General features: G+C 38.2%; 1 protein-coding gene across 4 annotated transcripts in view; it reads right to left on the reverse strand.

Moving 5' to 3' along the window:
- Positions 1-24,315, reverse strand: part of LOC149597296 (uncharacterized) — a 48,859-nt gene extending 24,544 nt beyond the window's left edge. For all 4 annotated transcript variants that reach the window (XR_016379240.1, XR_016379239.1, XM_089861017.1 and 1 more), the window contains exons 1-13: positions 23,929-24,315; positions 21,435-21,653; positions 18,082-19,006; positions 13,404-13,496; positions 13,196-13,335; positions 12,645-12,838; positions 11,990-12,091; positions 11,162-11,299; positions 9,678-10,089; positions 8,423-8,674; positions 7,793-8,081; positions 6,244-6,397; positions 3,807-5,006 (exon numbers count right to left, since the gene is read on the reverse strand). Coding sequence is in view for 2 of the 4 variants with exons in the window: in XM_089861017.1 (XP_089717143.1) it covers positions 3,807-5,006; positions 6,244-6,397; positions 7,793-8,081; positions 8,423-8,674; positions 9,678-10,089; positions 11,162-11,299; positions 11,990-12,091; positions 12,645-12,838; positions 13,196-13,335; positions 13,404-13,496; positions 18,082-19,006; positions 21,435-21,653; positions 23,929-23,991 (4,181 nt within the window). In the remaining 2 variants the exon portion in view is untranslated. The remainder of the gene's footprint in view (positions 1-3,806; positions 5,007-6,243; positions 6,398-7,792; positions 8,082-8,422; positions 8,675-9,677; positions 10,090-11,161; positions 11,300-11,989; positions 12,092-12,644; positions 12,839-13,195; positions 13,336-13,403; positions 13,497-18,081; positions 19,007-21,434; positions 21,654-23,928) is intronic.

Raw genomic sequence — 24,315 nt, forward strand, 5'->3', positions numbered from 1 at the left:
AATCGCCAAACAAACATTTCTAATCGATTTAAATTTATGAAACAACAAAGCAAAAGCTAACCTACCCCCCCCCCCCAAAATATTTGCCTAAAAATTTTCGACAAAATATTTACTTGCTTCCAGTTAATAGATCTACCTCAGAAGCCTTAGTGTGACGTCACTCGTGCTATTTTCCCATAGAACCAAAGCGATACCAAACAAGGCCGCCCACTGCCAAAGCTAAACCCGTGACGTTTCACCTGGGCACTGATGTCACAACTGAGATAGCTCTATTTGAGCATGGATTAACTAACGCCAGGGAGGAGAAATGTAGAGGAGTGGCCAAAGGTATTACGGAGAGGTCTCCATTTAGCGGTCTGGAGAGAGAGAGATCTACCCGAGGCCGACTAGTAGCTACTACGCATCAGCGGTGCGCAAGTACGTCATCACTGACGTTAGAGAGAGAAAAAACAAAGCTTCAAATTTCTAAGCCTAACGACTCGCGCCGTCGCGACTCACGCGAGAGTAAATTTTAGCAGCCAACGGTCCGGAGAAAAAAATCGCGCATGCGCCTGAAAAAAAAAAAGCCTCGGTTAGGTCTCAGAGCTCTAACCCGGAATCTGCGAGAATTCTCTCTCTACAACGTGCGTAGACCACTCCTTTACAACATTCCTCCTCCCTGCTACCGCTAGGGATTGTTTGTTCCCCCTAAAAGATAAAGTACGCGTGTTCCAAACGCCCCCTAGCAGCAGCTACTTTCCCTAACAGGAAGTTATAAGAAAATTGGGCAAAATTTAAGAAGAGCCCCTGTTCTTCCAAACTTAACAAATCATATACCAAAAGAAAGCTTACGCCTTCCTCTATTCATTGCACAATGACAGTAATTAACATTAAAAAACTAATTATATATATAAAGCGCTTGGTTCATAAAAGTCTTAATATTTGATTACTTTTCTTATGTTAAAATTATTAATTACTTACCTATAAGCACTCTGTTTATTTAATTCTTAATATTTTTTTTCCCTCAAGTAAAAATCATTAGTTAATTACCTACAAACACTTTGTTCATTTAATTCTTAATATTTGTTTACTATTCTCATGTTTCAAATCTTTAATTAACTATCCATATGCATTTTGTTCATTTAATTCTTAGTATTTGTTTACTATTCTCATGTCAAAATCAAAACCATTCCGTCCGTACCACAAAAGCCTAAAAGGCTTGCTTGTACGATACTAGTCCAAATAAATAAATAAATAAATAAATTTTAAACTAGCAGTGACAAAGGCTTTGCCGGGACTCGCTGTGATGATACACGCACGTCCGTTACAAAAAAAAGAATATAAATATAGCTTCAAACATTCGAAGTTTCAGTGATCAAAGAATCGCATTTTTAAAAATACAAACCGCACCTAACCAAACCAAACCAAACCTAACCTAAAATTTATGATTTAAGGTGATGTTTTACTAATTTTAACAAAATTCATTCCGCGTAAATTATTTTATTTTTACATAATTTACACGTTAGGTTAGGTTTGGTTTGGTTAAGTGCGGTTTGTATTTTTAAAAATGCGATTCTTTGATCACCGGTGAAACTACCGATGTTTGAAGCTATATTTATATTTAGCTTATACAATGCCTACGAGAAAGGCTTTTTTGTAACGAACGCCATGTGCCGCTGCGTGCATCATCATCACAGCGAGTCCCGGCAAAGCCTTTGGCTCCGATATATATATATAATTAGTTTTTTAATGTTAATTATTGTTTGCGCTCATTATAATTGTGTGCAATGAATAGAGGAAGGCGTAAGCTTTCTTTTGGTATATGATTTATTAAGTTTGGAAGAGCAGGGGCTATTCTTAAATTTAGCCGAAAAGTGGTCCAAATGTCACGTGTCCTATGATGTCAAAATTAAAATCCGGCCTAAATTAGAAGCCACCTTCTTTTAAATCCGCAAAACCAATTTATTTTGCCTAGAGATGGCGCTATATCTACATCCGTTTTCAGGGTTCGTACAAAATTTATGGAAATTCCCTGACTTTTCCAGGTTTTCCCTGACTAAATTCCACAAATTTCCCTGACAATTTGCAATAACGTACATGGCGAACATGTATGAAAACCAATCTAAATTCACTAGAGTCATTTTTGCACGATTTATTGTTATAAAAATAAGCCAATTAAATCCTTTAAATTTAACTTAAGTAAAGTAATTATAACTGGAGCGAGCCCGCGAATTTGGGGAGCCCTCTGGTCAAATCTCAGACAACACATTTTCTGGTCACCCTTATACTGTTATCCAGACTTTAAATTTCCCTTCAATATATTTTTCCCTGACATTTCCCTGACCTTTTAGGCCCATTTTCAATTTCCCTGACTTTTCTCTGACCTTTAAAGGCCGGTTCAGACGACACTATTTTTCTCGCTACGCTCGCTGTGCTGAGCTCAGATTTTCTGGCTTCACCAGCCTTTAGAAAATTCACTGTTCACATGGACAAAATTTCCTCACCGAGGTCAACAGCATGTCAACAGTGAGAAAATTTTGTCCGTGTGAACAGTGAATTTTCTAAAGGCTGGTGAAGCCAGAAAATCTGATGAGCTCAGCACAGCGAGCGTAGCGAGAAAAATAGTGTCGTCTGAACCGGCCTTTAGGCCCATTTTCAATTTCCCCGACCTTTTAGACCCATTTTCAATTTCCCCGACCTTTTAGACCCATTTTCAATTTCCCCGACCTTTTAGACCCATTTTCAATTTCCCTGACTTTTCCAGGTCGTGTACGAACCCTGGTTTTGGTCCAATAAATTGGGGGAATGAAGAGGGGAATCAAGGGATAATTCGGAACATGTAGTTGGCGGTATTAAAGGGATACTTTCTTTTAATTTCATTGCAATAAATCCCTATAAGGTTAATTTATTTCGATAGATAGACAAATAAGGATTCTGAAAATATATATGTTTTTATATTTTAGTTTAATTAATGATTTTTAAATTACGATTAAAAGATCCAAAATGCTCTTGTTTTGCGATCATCAGGGCACCTGGTGACACAGAACCGAACCACCGAAAAACGTTACTAGTTCGTCTCTACCAATTTCTCCGTAGTGTTTTTCCTACTGGTAGGGGGATTCATTCTGTGAGCGCAGTATGATACAGATTGACGGGAATTGGTATGGCTGCACACCAAACTCTTCTACTTCAGAAGAACTACCCTCAGATTCGTTTATTATAAATTGTTCCGAATTTTCTGAATCCAAAGAATCAGAGTTCGAACTTTCATCCTCAGATTCAGGACCGGAATGATCAGAAATACTTTCTCGTCTGACATTCTTAAGCATATAAGCAGACGACGATTCACCAGGCAAGCTGACCTAGATTCTCGTTCCTACTACTTTTTACTCCTTAAACGACAGTTTTCATTCCAACTACTACCAACCAATCAGAGGCCGAACTTTACCTACGTAGGTAATGGGTTGAAAATGGTGGCCGATTTTAAATCTGGCGTTCAAAATTTCAATTTTTATTCACGTTTATTTTAATTAATAAATTTTTCTCGCGATTTCTACTGACCCCCATGTTTTTAGGGGTGGTTAATTTATAGAAAACCAATGTTAGTGTGACCAACTCAGATAAAGCCGATTCTATCCCTTTAATACAAGGGAAACACAGTTAGTGAACAATCCCTAGCGTTGAGGGTGCTGAAAAAGAATCAAGACTTCATTTATACCAATTTTTGCGTATGACTTTGATAGTACTTGATCAATCAGAAGCAATTAAAAAATGGTAGCTTAACCAAATCCATTTCATTAACATCCGTTAATTAATTTAAACCTTACCTTTCGGGAGCTTTATTTTCCTTCTCGTTATCTTGACTAGACGACGACTTCTTTATAGGACTAACCGAACTTGAATCAGAGCTTCGATAATTACTTTTCGTAGCTTTTTTCGCAGCTACGATTTTTGATTTTGATTCAGTTCCTAAATCGCGTGAACTAATACAATCCGATGAAATAACCACAACGTCACTTTGATCATTCTTTTGTTTGAGAACATTTTTGCTCTGACGGCCTTTCATCTTGGGAGCGGGGTTCGGAGCCGAGGCTTCATTTAACAAAGGAGGCTTGGTCACTTTAGAGTGAGTAGATTGAGATTTCTTAGGAGCGTAAACAACATTTTTTTGGGGCATTTTAGTCAGTGTTGGGGATGCTATAACGTTAACATTTTGCAAATCTAACGAAGGAATACACGAGGTCACTTTGAACCAATCGTGAACGCGGATTTTCTTCCAATGGCAGTTATGATGTAACGTTACTAAAGCTTGCCGGTAATACAATTTCGCTCGTATTCGCGGTAACAGTTCCTCGTTGTCTTCAAGTTTACTCATAGTTGATTTCGTAACTTCGTCAGCCGTACCAAATTGCTCCATCGAAGCGTAACACTCGATTAACGTATCCTGAACGTTGAGATCCAACACGACTAAACTCGTAATCGAATTAACTTTCGAGTTAACAATATCATCCGAAACGAATTCAAATCTATTCGCGAGTTTCTCCAGTGTCTCTTTGATAAAGGCGCGATTTTTAATATTTATTTTTTCCAGATGCGTCTTAACAACTTGTAACAAGGACAAAGCTTCGCTGGGTTGATTTTCCATAATGAGGGTTTTAGCGTTAATCGTTAATGCTTCCAAGTAATTGGCTTCCAATTGAAGGTATTTACAGTTGTTACAAAGGCATAGTTGCGGATGGTGAAACGATACGGGTAATTTCATCTTTCTCAACTTCATTTTGTGCCAATCACTTAGAAATATGTCTTCGTCGTATTCTAATAGGTCATCGTCAACGGGTCCGTTGATTTGGCTCAGAGTAAATTTGGAGTCTTGAAAGACCATTTGCGGTCTCATCAAGGCACTGTTAAGAGGTTCTAAGCGATCGCGAGTGAACATGTAGAAAAGTCCTTCAGTTTTAACATCGCAGTCGATTTTTTGATCGCATAAAAGGTCAAGAAAGGCCAGTTGTAATAGCGCCTTCGCTCCCCTTCACAAAATAAAATGTAAGAGATAAATTAAGTCATGTTTTCTTAAATAAAACATTCCAAGTACCGCCGCTACTTCGTGTAATGATATTTACTAACGGTTCGAATTACATTTGAAAATCAAATTTCCCTGATATTTTCAATTTTATTACAGTCGTGGGCGTTAAGTTCGAGAATTTTGTTAGTAAAAAGGCAAGGCGTTACGCGACTTTATCCTTAAAATCTGAACCTAATTCGAATTTTAAAATCATTCAGAAGTGGTATTACCTGAATGTTTCACCATGGATAAAGAATGCGCGTGAGGTTGAAATTTGTTTTCACTCTAGGCAACTCCCTATCTCGGGCGACAGCTTATTCTGTATATACTCTGTTACAACATCGGTTGTCAGCACGCGCAAAGCTAGGACTCTATGTAACCTAGCTTTGAGCGTGCTGACAACCGATGTTGTAACAGAGTATATACAGGTTAGGCTGTCGTTCGAGATAGGGAGTTGCCCATCCTATAGCGTCAAAACAAATTTCCGCACGCGCATCCTGTATCCATGGTTTCACTATGCAGACTGGTCTTATCATAGACATTAGAACAGTATTAAGAACCTAGACAAACTATTGCGACGGGGGTCTCGCGATATTCTGTTAGGAAAATTTCAATCCCACCCCTTCGCGTATGTGATAGGGTTTTTGATACGTGGCGCCCCTATCGGCGAGCGAAGGAGCTATTCAATTTGAACAAAAATAAATATCGTAAAGTTTCATCTTGCAAATGTTTTAATTCTCTGTTAATAAACATCTCTTTATTCTACAAACGCTTTTCCTTCCATTAATTAATACGGAAATTAATAAAAATTCATTAAATATAAAACATCCCCGGCGGGATTCGAACCCGCGTTGTCTCCCTCCCAAGTACTGACCGCGCTCGAAGCTGCTTAACTTCGAGTTTTAACATAGGGTTTGTAATATTTTAGTTTACCTCGCCGCATGTAGATGGCGCTACAAGCAACTCACCCTATCACACACGCGAAGGGGCGCTTCCATTGAACCCGTATCAAACTCAAAGCTGAAAGTTCAACTGTTCCTCTTGTATCTCTATGGGTCTTATAATTTGCAGAAACATAGATAAAAAGTGACTTGATTTTCTACTTAACCCTCCCTTTAATTATAACTCCTTAGTGAAAGCTATTTCTTAAGCAGACGGACGCGTCTTATTTTAAAAGTGGGATATAAACAAAAAATACTTACATCATAATCCTCATACTTATTTTAGCTTGAACGAGAGCTTGGGACAGACACGTTCTCGCTTCTCTGGACACACCCAAATCGACGTAGTTAACACCAGACTCCAACCCCAAAGTAACATACAAGTTATTCATGTATTGTTTGTAACTCAGGTTATCTGGAAATACGCGTTAGAACATTAATACGCGTGTCGCCGCATTCTAAATACATCGTTTACACGCAAGGAGAATTCTTACCATTTGCACAAGAAGACCAGACAACTTGGAACCGCGTAAAATAGCGGACGATTTTACACTCTTAGTCGCTTGGTCTCCTTGTGTTAATGGTACGAATCCTCCATGCCTGTAAACTATGTATAATAAAATAAATGATCTCTTACAACAAAATAATTAGCATTTTATTAGTCTTAAAAACAAGGACTAGTGCGCCATCCGCCATTGGCTTAGTGGCGTCTGCTAAATCGAACCACTTACGTCTACGGGATATGAGGTTCTATTTAGCAGACGCCACTAAGCCAATTTCGGCGCAGTAGTCCACTTTTGCTTGAAAATTTTAAATCAAAATCCATGGTATGAAATGATCTAAAATTTGCAAGTAGTTAATTATGCTTCTGAATTAATTTTAGTTAACTATAAATTAAAAATGGAAAGATGTGTGGCGCCATTACGTTTTTTTTTTTTTTTGGGCGATCTGGCTATTTATTCGTCAACGTCATTTTGAAGTTATCGAGATTTATGTATTGGTCTATTTAGAAATGTAAACATTACACGCTCCATAGTGTAACATTTGAGATGATTTTTGAGAGTATTTTTTAAGGTATAATGTTATGTTCCAAATCAAAACTTTTAAGTGAGATAGAGCCGATAAGCATAAACACTGCCCAATTAATAATACAATATGGTTTTAAGAGTTGCCCATTTCCGCTTTATTAAAAGGAATGAGAAGCTTCGTTTGAAAAAACCTCTGATTTATATAACAAAAGATAGAATTTCATTCTGTCAATTCAAAAATATCAAGCTTTTTATTAATTCTCCGATTTCTGGTTATTTGGCAAATGGCAATATGCATTTGGAAATGCTTCGTATGAAATTATTCGAAATCCGCTTTTTACGAAAGGCTAAAACGTTTCCCCGTAGGCTGACGTCACGGATATATTTTTCACGCGAGATGATGCCACTCTCTCCGCTATCAGACCTAGAGTTTAAGACTGGCGAGAAGCTCGAGACGCCTATATGATTCCCGCGCTTTTTCCCCCCCTCACGTCATAGTGAGGTCATGAAACGGGCGAACAAGCTCGACAAGACTAAATTATTGATAAATCGAAACTGAGTTTTCGTGTTTTTTCAATGGATTTTAAAAATAGAAACTTTGGTTCAAGAAACTTGATATTTTCGCATTCCCTTTAATGGCAAATACCACAATCGGTAAGGTGAAACCATTCTTAAAGGGAAAATGTGATCATTTTTGGCAAGTGTCATAGTTTACGTTATTACGCGAGCTATGGTATAATAGCGGACAAAATAACTTATTGAAAAGAAAAAATACAACTCACAATAGTCATCTACATTCCTCGCGAAGAGATTGGGGTCAGTCTTGATAGTCTTAATCCATTCCGTAGCCTTTAACAAGAGAGCCAATGGTGAAAGGGAGAGGTAAGCTCGATCGCCAACGTGTTTGTCACTGGGAGCTACCGTGGCCAAGGCCGAAGCCTTCTTGTAATTGGACAGCAACAAAAAGGCTTTGCATTTGATAATGATCCAAGTTGCGGTGCTGGCGTCTCTATCCGACAAAACGAATATTTTGGATAAAACGACCTTCAGCACCTTGATGCCCTCTTCCAGCTACATAAAAAAAGACATATTCCCTTAAGATTTATCGAGAATTAAGGGATGACATCATAAGTGTGACTATTTCGTCCAGACGAAATGACAGTAGAGGAGCTACGGAATTAGTAGAGATCAGTACATTTAGTTCTATTTAGTCCGCGTTACTAAGCCTTTGACAGCAGCGCCTCACCAGGCGTCGCTTTACCCTGAATCTATGACGTTTAACCTACGTCACTTCATGACAAGCTCCCTCCAGTTTGTAATTGTAACCAATGACAAACTTATGGAACATACATTATGAACTTACGGGATACATATATTCATTGTTGTTAATTTAGATTTGACGATTTGTTTACCTGCGAATTGGCGTAATGCGCTTCGGCTTTCAAAATCATTAAGAAATATACCACAAATTCGGTATCGTGTATTTCAGAAGCCTTTGCGATGCGAGATTCAACTTCGGGACAAATCGATAAGGCGGCAGACGCCATTCCATTGGCAATCATAATTTCCATGAGTTTCAATACCGCTTCGACCCAGTAAATCTCCCGACCCAAAATATCGCTTAATCGAAGCAAGATACCCAGAGCTTCAACGGCTTCTCTTACCTATTTCGTAATTAAGATAATTAAGTAACGTAAACCATTTTTTAATCGATATAGATTGCTAAAATAACATCGAACTAAAAAATTTGTAAGGAAAAGGGGCATTTCAAAGAAAACGGACAAATGGGCCACTAAGCCACTGCTACACCACATGAGATAGCTATCATTTTTCAAAGAGCTTATTGCTGTATTTGGTTAAAAGTTCCTAAATAAGAGCTGGGCTTAAAGTAAAGCTCGGGTCACGTGGATCCCCTACAAGGTGACTTTCCTTACAGGGTTCATACAACTTTTGGGAAACAAATTTCCCTGAGATTTCCAGCTTTTTCCCCATATACTTCCCTGAGATTTCCAGGTTTTTCCCCATATATGGAGTGTCCTACGGAGCAAATGTTAACGAAGGAGTGGGGGGGGGGGGGCAAATAGGACTGTAACATACTCAAAGGACATCCCCGTATCTCTAATAGAACCAGAGTTACGAGCCTCCAAAGTTTAGTGTAATGTTAATCCTATGGAGGGTGGAATGTTCATGAACAGTTTGCTTAATTACTCGGCCCCTGTTTGACACAGCAAATTTCCCTGATTTCCCCGAAATTTACTATAAATTCGAAATTTCCCTAAGGTTTTTGTCAACTATTTCTTTCCCTGATTTTCCCGGTTTGTATGAACCCTGTTTAAGGTTCCCAAATAAAAGCTAGGCTTAAAGTAAAGCTCGGGTCACGTGGATCCCCTACAAGGTGACTTTCCTTACAAACTTCAGTTTTTTTTTCTTGGCGAAAGCAGGAGGCATTTATGGGCGGGATTTATAAGGGCACTTCTAAACCCCACCCACTATCCTTCGCCAAAATAAACCCGGAGTTCAGGAGGAAAATCAACTCCACTGGACTCGCGTGTTGCTTTAACAAGTCAACTTTTTAAACTTGGTTATTCAAAGTTTAAGTAATTTTATCAAAATGGTTGCTAGGACATTTTATTCTCTGATTACAACACAATTAAGGACTTTAATTACCATAGTTGATGCAGCGAAGATATCAGCGGCGGTAAAAGCCATATCCATCAAGACGTTCTGGTGATGGGGATCTAAATCATAATGCCAAGTAACGGTTTCTTCTTGAAAAAGAACGCTTGACAGAATGGAGCAGAATTTAACAAGCGGCTTGAGAGTGTCAATTTCGGTAACTAGATTAAAGTGCTCGTAGGCAGATTCGATATCGCAGCGATCAGGCGGTTCCACGTCACTTTTTGGTTTAGCGTTATTTTTTTCGTGATTTTTCACCTCTTCCTCGTAGATTTCGCTCTTGAGTTTATCAGATCGGAATTTCCATAAACTGTAATAAGCCATCGCTGTTCGAATTCTCATGTCATCGTTTTCAATTTTTTTAAGAAATCCAATTGATTCTTTGCAAATTTCTTCGTAGTCCCTGAAAATAGTTTTTAATTTGTAAAGAAGTACGTCTTTTGATGGATAAGAATAGCCAGATTGAATTTATCGATACAACCCCTCACCATAGTCAAACAGGACGTAGCATACCGCATTACCAGAAGTATATAATACTTCTCTTAGAGACAAGTGTACTGCACATTTGAAGCGAATTTGGGGCTCTGGTCAAATCTCAGACAACACATTTTCTGGTCACCCTTATAGGCCTAACCTTATCCGGACTTAATCTCTCTCCAATATATTTTTCCCTGAACTTTTAGGTCCATTTTCAATTTCCCTGAGTTTTCGAGGTTTTCCAGGATTTCCATGTCATTACTCTATTATGCCTAGCGTTTAACTATTTGGCAAATACGCGCTTGTGGATTTTTGTCCCACGTCAAGACAATCAAGGTTTGTGGTTTGATTGCCAAACAATTAATAGAATTCACCCTAGCATGGTGCGAAGCCCATCTGAAGTTTCATGAGCGGGAAAGCAAAAGTGTGCCTGGGAAGAATGACACTACAAAACTTAAGTATTAAGAGGATGAAGAGTGTCATCCTTCTTCTATTATCCCCTTCTGATCGTACAAAACAGTGGTTATCCAAGCTCATTACAGGGTTTTTCTCAGATTTTCCCTGACCTTTTTCTCAGATTTTCCCTGACCTTTTTCTCAGATTTTCCCTGACCTTTTTCTCAGATTTTCCCTGACCTTTTTCTCAGATTTTCCGAAAGAGTAAATGTTTACGGCACGTTTTAAGTGCTCATAATGAAATAAACTCGATCTACATTAAGTTTTCCAATGTATTTTTCGCACCAAAATGAATAAGAAATATTTCAACTATAAATAACAGTCTAAGAGATTTTTTAAAGGCATTAATTACTTGACATAAAAACAATTCTAGACAGCAGCATTTTTAAGGATTGCTCTAGAGTTCACTCTGTGTTAAGAAAAGAGGATGAGGAGGCGAAACTTTCATGACTCTTTCAATGCAGACTTATCCCCCGAAATTTTATCCACTAAAATCAAATTCCCCGACTTTTCCTTGACCTTTTCGGCCCATCGTAAACTCACCAAGTTTCAGGCTTTCCTTTGGAATTTGAAGAAACGCACAGAAACCATTGGGCCAGAGCTTTTTCTTTACAAGGAGCCTCGAGTAGAGAAATTATTTTAACAGCAGCGTAATTTGAAAAGCATGGGTAAGAATCGCCCCTGAAAAGTAAAATCATTAAAATAAGCATTACTGATGTCTTGATTTAGCCAAGTTTGAACTTGATCAAAAACATCACGCAACTTCCGTCCTGACAGACTGATAATCAATAGGACTTTCTTCTCTCCAGAATTATAGGATTTTATAGGAAAATATGGAACTAAAAATTCTTATATATAATATTATTTTGGCTTAAATTACGTAGAAAAGTATATATATTGATAATAATATCAAATTGGATTTTACTTTGAAAAGAGTAACCTAAATATAATACTGAGCAAGCGAAGAGAGTCCCGCTATTTCGATGTCTAATGAAATAAGAGCTAAATATGATAAATGTTACGCTAAACTATACGAAAACTTTGACTAACTCAAAATTCCACGATTCATTATCGGACCTTTCGCGAAATTATAGGATTTTTTTAGGAATTATGGGAGTGCTGGGCTCCCTGCTCAAATTTACTTAGGAAGCTGAACTTGGTAGTTTTACAGGGACGTAAATGTGCATATGAAGAAATGTTTTGCAATGAGCTGGCATACTGAAAAATCACAGCCAGAAATGTAAACCCTTTCTGGCAGAATAGCATTTCTCTGATACGAGGGAGAATGATAAAAATATTTGCGTGACGTAGCTTAAGAACGGCCCCTTCCTGTTTGTAGGCATTTAAAGCTTGAATTTCCGTTCAACTTACAATTTTGTGGGGTAGAAAAACATCTCGTGATACAAAAGTTGAACCATTGTAGTCTTCGTTGCTTTTAAATCCCGGCACAATTCCAAATGATCTCCAATATTTCTGAAAAGATGTGCTTATAATTCAATAAACTCGACCTACATTACGTTTTCCAATGTATTTGTTGCACCAAGATGAATAAGACAGATTTTAACTATAAATAACAGTCCAAGAGATTTACTTGACATAAAAACAATTCTAGACAGCAGCATTTTTAAGGATTGCTCTAGAGTTCACTCTGCAGTGTTAAGAAGAGAGGATGAGGAGAAACTTTCATTACTCTTTCAATAAGGACTTATCCGGCCCAGACATTTTACCCACTAAAATCAAATTCCCCGACTTCGCTGAAATTTTTAAAATTCCCTGACTTTTCCGACCCATTTTTGAATTCCCTGACTTTTCCAGGTTTTCCCTGACCCGTGGCAACCCTGCTTTTAACCTACTCTATTTCTAAATTCCCTGACATTTTTGGCCTATTTTAAAATTTCCCGAGTTAACTGAACCCAGACCTTAATTGGGTAATCTTATTAAATTCCCTGACTTTTCAGGCCTTTTCTGGACCCACGACAATTGTGGAAAAAAGTGAACTGCAACTAAGAATAAAAGGTAAACATACCTGTAAAGAAGGTGTTCATTTTGAGCGATAACCTTATCCTTAACAATGGACTTTTTGATTCTGAGCCACGCGTCAAACACTTCCTTAGGAAATTGCAAACCAAAAATAAAGGCGCATCTAGCGCAAGCGTCCATCGCGTCGCTGTAACGCTTCTCACTCAAGTAGCACGATTGCAGTAGAAACACTGCTTTAAACTACATAAACGATATACTTTGTCAAAAATTGCATTTCATGGGTGATAAGAAAATTGCATTTCATGGGTGATAAGAAAATTGCATTTCATGGGTGATATAAAAATTATAGGATTTTATGGGTGATATAAAAATTATAGGATTTTATGGGTGATATAAAAATTATAGGATTTTATGGAACATATTAAATGGAGTTATTTGTGTAACCAGGACACCTACATAAATTTAGGATTTTTTTAAAACAATTTTATAGGTCAACGAGTTCAAAAATATAGGATTTTAAAGGAATAAAACAGGGCCGTAAGAATTGCGTAGGATACAGGAATCCTGCAAAAGTGATGAGAGAAAATTGAAACAAACCTTGTCGATTAGCAACGATTTTGCGGAATAAATATCAGCAATTTGATAAATTGCATTGCAGAAAGCTTTGCAATACTCAACGGTATGCGGGTTTCTTCGTTGGTTGTGAAGTTTGCAGATGACATTGTAAAAATATGTTGCTGCAAAAATAAAAAGTGATTTTCACAAGGTTTACCTAGGGCGTAAAGCAACATTTGACAGGGCTAACCATTAGAGATTAATTTCTGGTCATGCTTCACGAGAGCGATAAATCCATAGTTCAGTACTTCCAAAATTTGTTCGAAATCTTTAGATGGTATTTCTAAACATAAATGATCGATAATTAGTTTAACAATAATAAATATTATCAGAAGGGGATAATAGAGGAAGTGTGACACTCTGTATCCTCTTAATATTTTCGTTACGTAACGTCATTCTTCCCAGGCGAGGTAGCCCTATTTGTTTGCTCTCCCGCTCATCAAACTTCAGATGGGCAGCATCGCACCGTACGGCGAGTTCTATAACCGTTTGGCACTAAATCCCCAGCAATCATCCCACAAACTGCATCTTGACGTGGGACAAAAATCCACAAGCGCATGCGTCTTGCCAAATAGTTAAACGCTAATAAATAGGGTAATGGTGAGGGAATTATTAATCGCGTAGGTGATTCGGTTTTGTAACCTTGCTCCAAATGTAAAATGATGTTGGGAAGAATGACGTTACACACTTCTCTCGAAGAAAAGTATTATATACTTCCGATTTTATTTACACCAAATTAAAAGCATAGCAAGGATTTTCAACATACCCTACTTTAATGTAGCCGTAATGTTATTTTAAATATGGAGTTTATTATTTAAGGCCTTCAGCAGCGCCATCTAACAGACGGCAGATTAAGATCATAGACGCATTTTAACGGGGAATTTTTTTAATTTAAGGCCGAACTAGGGATGTAAGATTCATTTTAAATTTTGAATTAACAACAAAACGGTAATTGAACATAGGGTCAGTATGCATAACTTTGGACACTTTTTGCGTAACCTTGAATAACTTCCGTTGCTTATATGTTCGACTCAAAATTAAAAAAACAATGGAGAGAAGCATTCTTAAGACACATTCTCACAAGTTTTCAACTTTTTAAATGGAATACATTTTTCACAAAGTAGAGTTCCCCAAAGGCCGAATTCGTGCTCAACTTTGGACACTTCTATGTAACTTTGGACGCCCCTTCCTAACTTTGGACACCCCTTCCTAACTTTGGACAGCGAAAAAAGCAGGGGCGTCGGAAGCCGGGGGCAGGGTGGGCTCAAGCCCCCTCGATTTTTGAACCTGGGGGGCTGAGCCCCCTCAGAATTTTGTCCAAAAAATAAGTATAAATAATATAAATGTTAATAATACCAGTAAAAATAAATAGATTTTAAAATATTATATTATTCAGCTGTGATTAGGTGATCCCCGTGGCTCAAAAACAAAAAAAGGCATAAGTTTCCCCCGCTCTCGACAAGTGCTAGTACCCGAGTGAAAAATATTTTTGTCGCTCAACAAACCCCCTTTTCCTAAATAGGCCCGATACACAATGCGAATAGAGTAGATTTTACTTGCTTTTCTCAAAATCTCACTAGGGGCTATTCACAAATCTTCTATGGCAAAAATCGTCCAATTTTGATACTTCTCTCAATTTAAGCAAAGAGAAACTTTGTAAATAGGGACCGGCTCTGAATTTGGAGAAACTAGTTCCGGTTGTTCACGTGACCGTGTCGTCTACTTAAAAATTACCTTTTGTACGTCAACGGTCAACCCAGAGATCAACCCTTTGCCACCATTAAAAATTAGCAGCCGACATATTTTAACCAATAACATTGTACAAAATGTCAAAGAACAAAATCTGTTCTTGAGTGGTTAACGAAACGAACTGATTTAACAAATATTTCAAGTAATAAAGACAACCAAAGTATTGAATTATTATTATTGGGTGAGAGGGGGGCTCACGTCCTTGCTGAGCGTAATAAGGTTCCTAGCCCTAGACCTGCAGGGGCCATTGACAAACTGTTTCGTCTGTCTCTGGCCCTCACCCTCCATATTATGCCAGAGCTTATTTTGAAAGACAGTCAACCTGTCATGCAGACTCCGTCTAGCGTATGGGGACGACCGGTGCCGGTCCCAAGAACTTGGCCTTCGCCCCCTTTTATCAAACCTATCAGCTTGCTCATTGCCATGATGTCCGCTATGCTTCGGCACCCAATACAACTGGACCATGTTGCGGGACGCCAGTCGCGCAAGCAGATCAAGGCAACTGCGCATCAGTTGAGAAGTTAGCTGACACTGGTTCAGCGCTTTCAAGGCGGCCTGACTGTCAGAGTAAATTCTCACAGTCCCCCCCCCCCCTGAAAGAAAGGCTGCATATAGTGCTTGCTCAAAGTGAATTTTCATTTATTCGATATTAACTGCAAATATTTTTACGTTGAAACGGATTATAATTACCGTGCGTAATACTTGACTATGCTTATAAGTTTCTCTTTTTTAAAATGAGTAGTGGGTCAATAAGTGAAACATAAAACCAGTAGAATTTACCCAGCTTACATCAAAACAAAATTCATAATTGCATTTTGTTTGAATGTGTACGTGAATAAGGACATCCCTGATTTCATGTCCACCTTTGTTTGAAACTTTCCCATTATTCAAGGATTTTTCTCAAACACACATAAGGCCAGCTAAAATTCTCAGCCCCCCCCCCCCAGGTTCAAAAACGTTCCGACGCCCCTGGAAAAAAGGGTGACTTGGGGACGCATTAGGCGAATCACAATTTCAAAAGTAAAAATATAGGCTTAGCCTAGGCCGACCTAGACGTATGCCTAAAATATATAAAAAATCAGAAATTTCTTTAAAACAAACTTTATTAAATATGGGGCTACTTATGTAGGTTTTTAGGTATATAGGGCCTAGCCTTTAATTTTGGCGCGCTGTTTGCCGCGTAACAATTTTAACAAACTGAGGACGTGTCCCTTATTGTTTTAAACTCTAAAAAAGGCTAATATCGCGAGTTAATTAGTGTTAACAAACGGAGAAATCGGCCAGCATGAAAGTGTCCAAAGTTAGAAATTTGCCCAGGTGTTTTTAAAGCTGAATATTTCGTCGAATTTCCCGCGTAAGACAGTGTTTAAAATACGAAGCCAAAAAGTTGCTCTTTCGAATGGTTTCTAGTTTGTTCAGGTATGATTTCTCTAATTTTCGTCAAACCTTATTTCCCGGGACCAAAGGGTTGACCCCCATCAAATTTGGCCGTAATTTAAATGGACGAGTTTGGGGAGTGGGCTAATTTGGCTCGTAACGTAGTCGGATGTTATTCTACGACTTTGAAGTATTTTTTTCTAAATTCCTCACATTCTAAGCTTTAAAATAAGCTATTTCATTATCAATTTGACGCATCCACTAATTAAATGTGATTTTTATAATAAAAGTGTCTAAAGTTGCAGCTGTCCAAAGTTAGGCACACTGACCCTATATCAACGCAGTTTTAAACCCAGGCCTAGAAATTGCGCCCTAAACAAACTTTAATCTAAGAGCGTTAAACAGAGATGGACAACTGGAATGATAAGCTAAAACACCCGTTCTTCTAATGGCATCGCCTGTCGTCGCCCCTAGCGGCCGGGAGAGTCCCGAAACCTTTCGACTCGTAGATCATGTTGTTATGGCTATGGTTTGAGTCGTAAAAGTTCCAATTTTGGTCGCAGCGTGGCGCTAGAGAGACGCTGCCCTAAAAGAACCACGAGTCGTATCTCCATTCCAGTCCATCTGAGTTAAATGGTCTTAGCTACCTTTTTTTTTCTGCTGAAATAAGCAAAATTTCTTATGGGACATGTCCAATGACCGCCCGTTTGACTGGAAAATTTATAGGACATTGTCCAATGGAGTGCCCAAAAATTGTGTCACGTCTTCATAGTCAAGCTATGAAAACTTTGTATGGTCAACCGTCCAGTGACCCCCTTAGTTTTTAAAAAATTCATGGGACATTTTAAACTTTATTGGATAGTGTCCTGTGCTTATTTCCGGCCCTGGTCAGGATGGAATTTTTTGCCCCATGGTCTAATTTCAGGCGTTTTTGGCGCCATTAATAAATGACGCAACTCTCGTCTACCTGTCGTACATTCTTTTCAGTCTCATTTAAGTGCAGAGTACATTGAAAATCGCTCACGATAAAATTTCCCCCAAGCTCGTTTGGGGACAACCAATTAAAGGGTGTTGTCAAGAAGTATATTTTGAAGTAGTAGTGTTACTATAATTTTCTGGAGTCGTGACTGGGCAATGTCACGTGACTTTCTGTCGTTTGCTTAAACGTAGTAAGCATGGAACGACCAAATTCACGCATGCCCAGTAAAGCTAAATTTGATATAGACCTCGCACCTACATAGCACCAGGGATTCGTGTAATTTTAGAAGCAGGAATAGATGACAGGGTATATTGGGCGCGGGTCAAAGTTCCTTACCCCCTTCCCCTGGACGAAGAAGGGACGGGGTAAAGAGGAATTACGTATTTTCAACGTCTCCGTCAGCAACGTCATCAAAACGTTGTTTAAGTTAGCCAATAACATAACTTGAAATTTTCGTTACGTGTTGAGGGGAGGGGCTCTATACTGGGCTATAGAGAGCTTTCATTTGGAGGTGGAGCTGAGTCTCGTGACATAATTTACGCTGCCATATTGGTGGGTTTAAAGCAGGAATGAAGCCGAGACCACCCAATTTGGCTACCAAAACAGCGGTAAGACTTGGGAGGGTGTGACGTACTACTATCCCATCTGAAAGCTCTTTATTAGTCGGACTGAAGCAAAGACTAACCATTCTCTATTCCTGCTTCTAAAATCACATGGTACATCCTTTCAAAACAACTCTTAACAGATTCTTATGGATAAATACCAGGATTTTCGAAGGCCGTTGAAAGCAAAACGCAATATTTGCCGAACAACGTTGACATCTCATCACGAAAGTCATTTTTTTTCGGATCTCGCTGCGGCATCAAGTCTAGCGCTAAAAACGCAAACCGCACCATATGATTGAAATTCCTTAGCTTCCCGTTCGCCATCAAATCTTCGGAGTAAAAGACTCCATCGGCAACGCAATGCAGCAATGACCGAATAAGACTGGGGTCTAACTGTAACGTCTCGCCTGATACTTCCCCAAATACTTTGACGTAATACAATTCTTCCAAAAATTCGAATGAAACGTTGCCAATTCGAACGCTGTAACTCGCCAACAAAAGTTCCATTAAAAAGTTCCATATTTCTCGAGTGTTTTTCGAAATACCGCAACTAGAACAATCATTCCTAAACGTCAGATTATCAAAGGTGATCAATTTCTTTAGGTTCGAGTCAAAAACGGTCTTTAGATCAATCAGTCTATCGAAATTTGCGAAAGATTCTATTAAGGCGATTAGCAACCAGGCTAATTTCTCTGTTCGTCCGCATTTGGAGTTGCAGTTACATAAATGAGTTTCTTTCACGGCGTCAATCATTTCTTTAACGAAAGGCGCATTTTGATCGCGTGGAAATGTCTCATTAACTAGTTTTAAAAGTGTCTTGGTTCTGGCAAGAACTAACGGCTCTATTTTATCGCTACACAATAAAGTCATTTTAAACGTCAAACACAAGGCGGTGAAAGTTTTCTTCGGATGAATGTGCTGGTTACATTGAACGGCATTCCATAATGCCACAGAAATACTTTCGACAATTGCGTAAAATTGCGTTTCAACGTCCGTTTTAGGTTTTTCCGCGAATTTCCACCATTTTGAATAGACTATCATTTTGTAGAAATCTTCGGCAATGGTTACGACTTTGATATAGTCCTAAATAAAAGAAATGACAAGGCTTTATTAGAGAGGTGTTGCGCGGTTTAAAGCAAGTAGTCCCCTTGCCCTTGCGAAACCGTATCGTTACCGTTTTAAGTTCTTAAATCATCCGAAAGAGGGCGCCCATTACCTAAGTCCGAAAGCAATTATAGGTATATCGTTTAAGGAACGTTACGTTACGTTAACGATACGGTTTCACAAAGCTTAATGGACTACTTGCTTAAGAGTAATAATAACTTGATTGACATTCATTAATATGCAAACTAAGTAACAGTCCCACTTATCACTAACAGCGTAAGTTTATAAGATGACACTACTTATGCTTCTTAACTCTAGAGAGTTACAGCTCTAGCTAGTTCGAGAAAGACAAGCGGTAATTGACTACACTCTGTGGTTAATTTTGCAGTCCATCTTCTCCTATTTAGTCTCTACTAAGCCTTTGAAAGCGCCTCACTAAACGTCGCTTTACGAGAAGCTATGACGTTTTACCCATGAACGCTGGATCTCTAAAGGGACTGGTAAACGGAATACATTTTTCTCTATAGCACGTTTGCTTTGTAAAAAAAAAATAAATAAAAAAAAACGGGTACGGCCAAGGTCGTTTAAATTTCTTTTCAATAGGTTTATGAAGAACCACAAAAGACCGAATGGCCTTGAGTGTTCCCAAATTCACAACCCCCATCCCTTCCCCCGACGCTATGCTAGAGAGGACTCGGTTTGTACAGTGGAAGGCGGGCGTTTTCCGGTCCCTTTAGAGATCCAGCGTTCATGTTTTACCTCAGTGGTGTACGAGAACTCGTTAAGTTAGAGTATCGAGCCGAGTACTCTATTCCATAACAACATATTATTGAGATACTCGAGAAATATTCGAGTAGTTTTACAGTTCTTGAATACTCGACAAATGCTCGAATCCAATTGGGGGTTATAACTTTAGCAGACGATGAGCTCATGGGCATTTATTTTGAAACGAAGCTGTTTAATGTTTAACCATAGAGACTATAAACCCCAAGGAGTGGCAGGTCCCCCGCTCTACAAGCGCAAATAATGATGTTGCTCCTAAATTGGTACATGAGAGCTTCCGGCCCGTTTAATTTTGCTTAGCCTTGTACCAGGAAAAACCGGAATAAGGGGCAACAAGTTGAGGCATTCCTTCCACTCCTTGGGGTTAGTCTCTATGGTTTAACCATGGATAAAGAATGCGCGTGCGGAAACTATCTCGAACGACAGCCTACTATACCTATTTGAAACCAAGGCCTAGAGGTCCGTGCACTCGAGGTAAAAAAACTCGCGGATATTTTAAATCATGAAGATCCTGAAGTTTTTCGTCTCTTGTCTGCACGCTCAAAGCTAGGTTACATAGAGTCCTAGGTTTGCGCGTGCTGACAACCGATGCTGTAACAGAGTATATACAGAATAAGCTGTCGTTCGAGATAGGGAGTTGCCAATCCTGTCGCGTATTCCTCACGCATTCTTTATCCATGGTTTAACAATCTTTTAACTAGTTAGATATTAGATAATTGTACATCTTCGTTTGTTTTCAAGAATTTTACTAGATTAATACTGGACTAGTAAATATTTGAGACTCGATAATTACTCGAAAGAACCAAAATTTGAACTAAATCTAAATAATTGATTAGTTTTGATACTCGGACTCGGCTCGAAACCGATAAAATGGGACTCGCACACCACTCTTTTACCTACGTCGCTTCATGTCAAGCTCCAGCTTGTGACCAGTGACAAACAAAGATGAAACGTATCTTATGAACTTTCGCTAACAAAGATGATATATTCTATAAACGGTATGAAAACAGTTTCAGAATCAAGACAGCCAATATTATTTTGTAGGTATCGTGGGATTTTGAAATATTAGAGGAGTGAAGTTGACACAAACAGACACTCTAATTCCCTATCGCTACTTAATCACTTGGGCAATGAATGCTTCAAAAGATGGATTAATTAATTCGTAAAAGCTTCTTTTGAGCGCTAGATGGCGCAGAAACGGTCTTTAAAACCGTGTCAAAAATTATTTTTTCACTTTACATTTTGCTAGATCAAAGATAGTATGGATGGTAATAGAAATTACTATAGATTTTGCTATACTAGTTATTAACTAACGCCATCTAGACTCACTTTTGAGAACTGAAGATGGCGGCTAGAACACTAAAAATTCTACCCCAATATTTTTTTTCGTGTACTTCCTTGAGATTTCCCAGTTTTTGTTCTTTATATATTTCCTTGAGATTCCCAGATTCTTCCCATACATGGAGCAATAAAAACTAGAGAAGTTTTTATATGGTTGAAGCAACCCCTTAAAAGCAAACTTACTCAAACTTCACAAAATTCCCTCGAATCGAGTACTCGAACTTAATGAGTACTCGCACACCACTGATGTAATATTTTTATTATTTAATTTCAACATATTTACCACTGAGAGTAGCTTGCTGATGAAAAGAAACAAATATTTCATGGCTTTACGAAAATCAGCGTAACTAATTCCGATTCTTTGAAGGTTTTCGCAAGATAACAAAACGATATCACAGAGAAATAAAAGTTGGTGTTGGCTGTTCAAAAATTTAGTCGCTCTATGGTGACAGGCTTTCAAAATGAGAACGCATAGTTCTTTTTCAATCTTGTTTCGTTGACCCTAAAAATATATAAACACATATTTTAAAACAATTTTTCAATTAAATAATACAATAATGAAGGTCTAAAAAAACCTGGGTTTTGTTATTAAATAAAAAAAACCCAGCCCACCGGTTTTTATTGGGTTTTTAATCTTTAGCAGTTGCATACTGCATGGTAAAAATTGTCATTCAAAAGTAACTGCTTAGTAAAAGTCTTAAAATGTTTCATCAAGAAGTGATATCTAGTTTATTAGGGGGAAGGAATAATCTGCCCAAGTTTTCGCGCGCCATAGTCCCTGCAGTCCCCCTTTCAAAATACAAGGGGGGGGGGTGAAGTGAAAGGAGGCCCCGGGCTATTTCGCAGCCTCTCCTCAGTCGGAAAATATGACTGTAATTTTCGTCACTCGCGTCGTCGCGCTGACGTGAGTTTTCAAGAACCGATGAGATGCTGGTTGTTGTAATTTAGAGGCGGCGGGGATTAAGTCCGGACAGGCTACGTTTGTTTGGACTGGAGATAAAGCTGGAAATGTGGCGAATATATACCTTCTCCCTAATAAACTAGATATCACTTCTTGGTTTCATAAAAGATAATAAATATTATTAAATAATAGTTTTGAAGTACAGATATCTAACAAATATCTTAAACTATCTTTAAAATTGAATTATTCTAGCATTCAAATTCATCAAAATTGAAGATCTTAGCGATCGGTTTTATTAAGAGGGTTTTTTGCCTTTTTTTTTTGGTGGATTTTTATGGTGGGTAAAATCCAATAAAACCTTTGGGTTTTTTTTTTCTTTTTTGCTGGGTCCTTTTTTAATTCGAACCCCGAAATAATATGCAGTATCTCCCAAAAAGGCACGTCGCAATGTTAATATTTTGGATTTAAATAACTTCAATTAGGCCTAAACATTTTACTTCCAGCGGAATTACTCAGAGCATGCCAAGGGCTCCCGATGAAATAGGGAAAAAAAATTGAGGAGCGGTCGTACCAGCATTAATTTCCAAATTTATAACTTCATTTGCATATTCTCTCACTTACCATATTTGGTAATGAGAGGCAAACTATTTTTGATTCTAGTTTCATTTTCTTCAAACAACGCAATCAAAATACAATAAAACAAAATGTATAATTTTCTAAGCTATCCTTAAAAACAGTAACTTTTCAATTTCATTACCTTCCGAAACCATCGTAAAAACTATTTACACAAATTGGCCAAACAATTAGTAACCCATTTTCAAGTTGCTTAATCTCTATTGAGCATGTGCCATAATGAACGCAAAACGACCCCTCAATCATTAAACTACGGAAACTGTAAGGGATCAGAGACAGTTTTGCACCTTTCTTTTAATCTGCATACATACATTTAAAAGACAGACGCTTTGTTTTGGTCACTCAATTTCTGTAATAGCTCGGACAACTCCTTGAGCTTGTATGTAAATAAATAACTTAGTAATAGAGTGCTGTCAGTTGTGACGTCAGATCAAAGGTTAAACGTCACGAGTCTGCCTTTAGCAATGGGCGGCCATGACAGTTACCGTTTTTTCTTTACAGGGAAAACAGCATGGGTGACGTCACACCGGCGCTTCTGACAGCACTCTATAGTAGAATTCAGGGTTGCCACAATTTGAAATAATTTTCTGACTCAAATTCATAGTTGACTTTTAAGGATTTTCACTATTTCCTGAGATTTTCCCTAATTTTTGGCTCATTAACCAAGAGGTTGTCAATGTTCAGATTATTTTGTTAAGAATAATATTTATTATAGACAAGTCAACTCTTCAGGAAATGTCTTAATACATTTTAATACGTCCTAGTCGTGCAATGCCAGCAAAGTGTTAAGGTATATGCAAAGATACGCCAGGCTTTAAGGTTTGGATGCTAGTAGAGTTAATAGAATAAGTCTACGAAAATGGGGCGATATCCTCGTAAGTTCCTATAGTTAATTAATGAAGGCCAACCAAAACGCATGCTTAAATTTTAAAGGTTCATTATTGATAGTTCATTGAAATATCTAAGTGTCCACATGGAGAAATTCTCTATGGTGTCCATTTGTAAATCATGCAATTTCAGCCCCTGATAAATAGACGACTATTTCATTTAAGGATTGGATGTTCCCAAGAACCTGGCATACAGCCTTTAATTAAACTTATTTTACTAAAATTTTCCAACAAAATTGATTGCTAATAGGACCGCGGCAATAACTAACCAGGTAATATAAACTGTGCCATACTTTACTGCCATTTATGATTTGCCATACTAATATGCCAAGGCCTAATATTGTTTTACTACTTACAACTAATGCCGCTTCCACATCTTCAAAGAGGCCTTCTTTGATTAGTTTAGGAATGGTATCCATTATTTACAACGTGGTTCGGGAAGTGCTGCGATTATAGCAACCATCTACATCAAATTCAGCAACTGAAATGGCGTTTTTATTTTTCTTCTAGATCAAGATTCTGGAGGGTTTTTTTTTCAAAAATTTCAAAACTCGATATTGCAGAATGCAGACACCCAGCTGCGCCTGCGTGCGCCTGGCGAGTGCGACAGTCAAGGTTTCAAGGTTTCTTTATTGCCGTATAAGAAAAAAATACACCCTTTAATATCAGGGCGGCTCCCTCAAAAGGGGAGCGCAGCAATCAAAAATAAAAAATAAAATAAAAAAAATTTGTTCTTCCTCGCC

Source organism: Phalangium opilio, unplaced genomic scaffold (genome assembly GCF_054372755.1).
Source record: "Phalangium opilio isolate 3A_F unplaced genomic scaffold, DU_Popi_V2 ptg000362l_1, whole genome shotgun sequence".
NCBI classification, from domain to species: Eukaryota; Metazoa; Arthropoda; class Arachnida; order Opiliones; family Phalangiidae; genus Phalangium; species Phalangium opilio.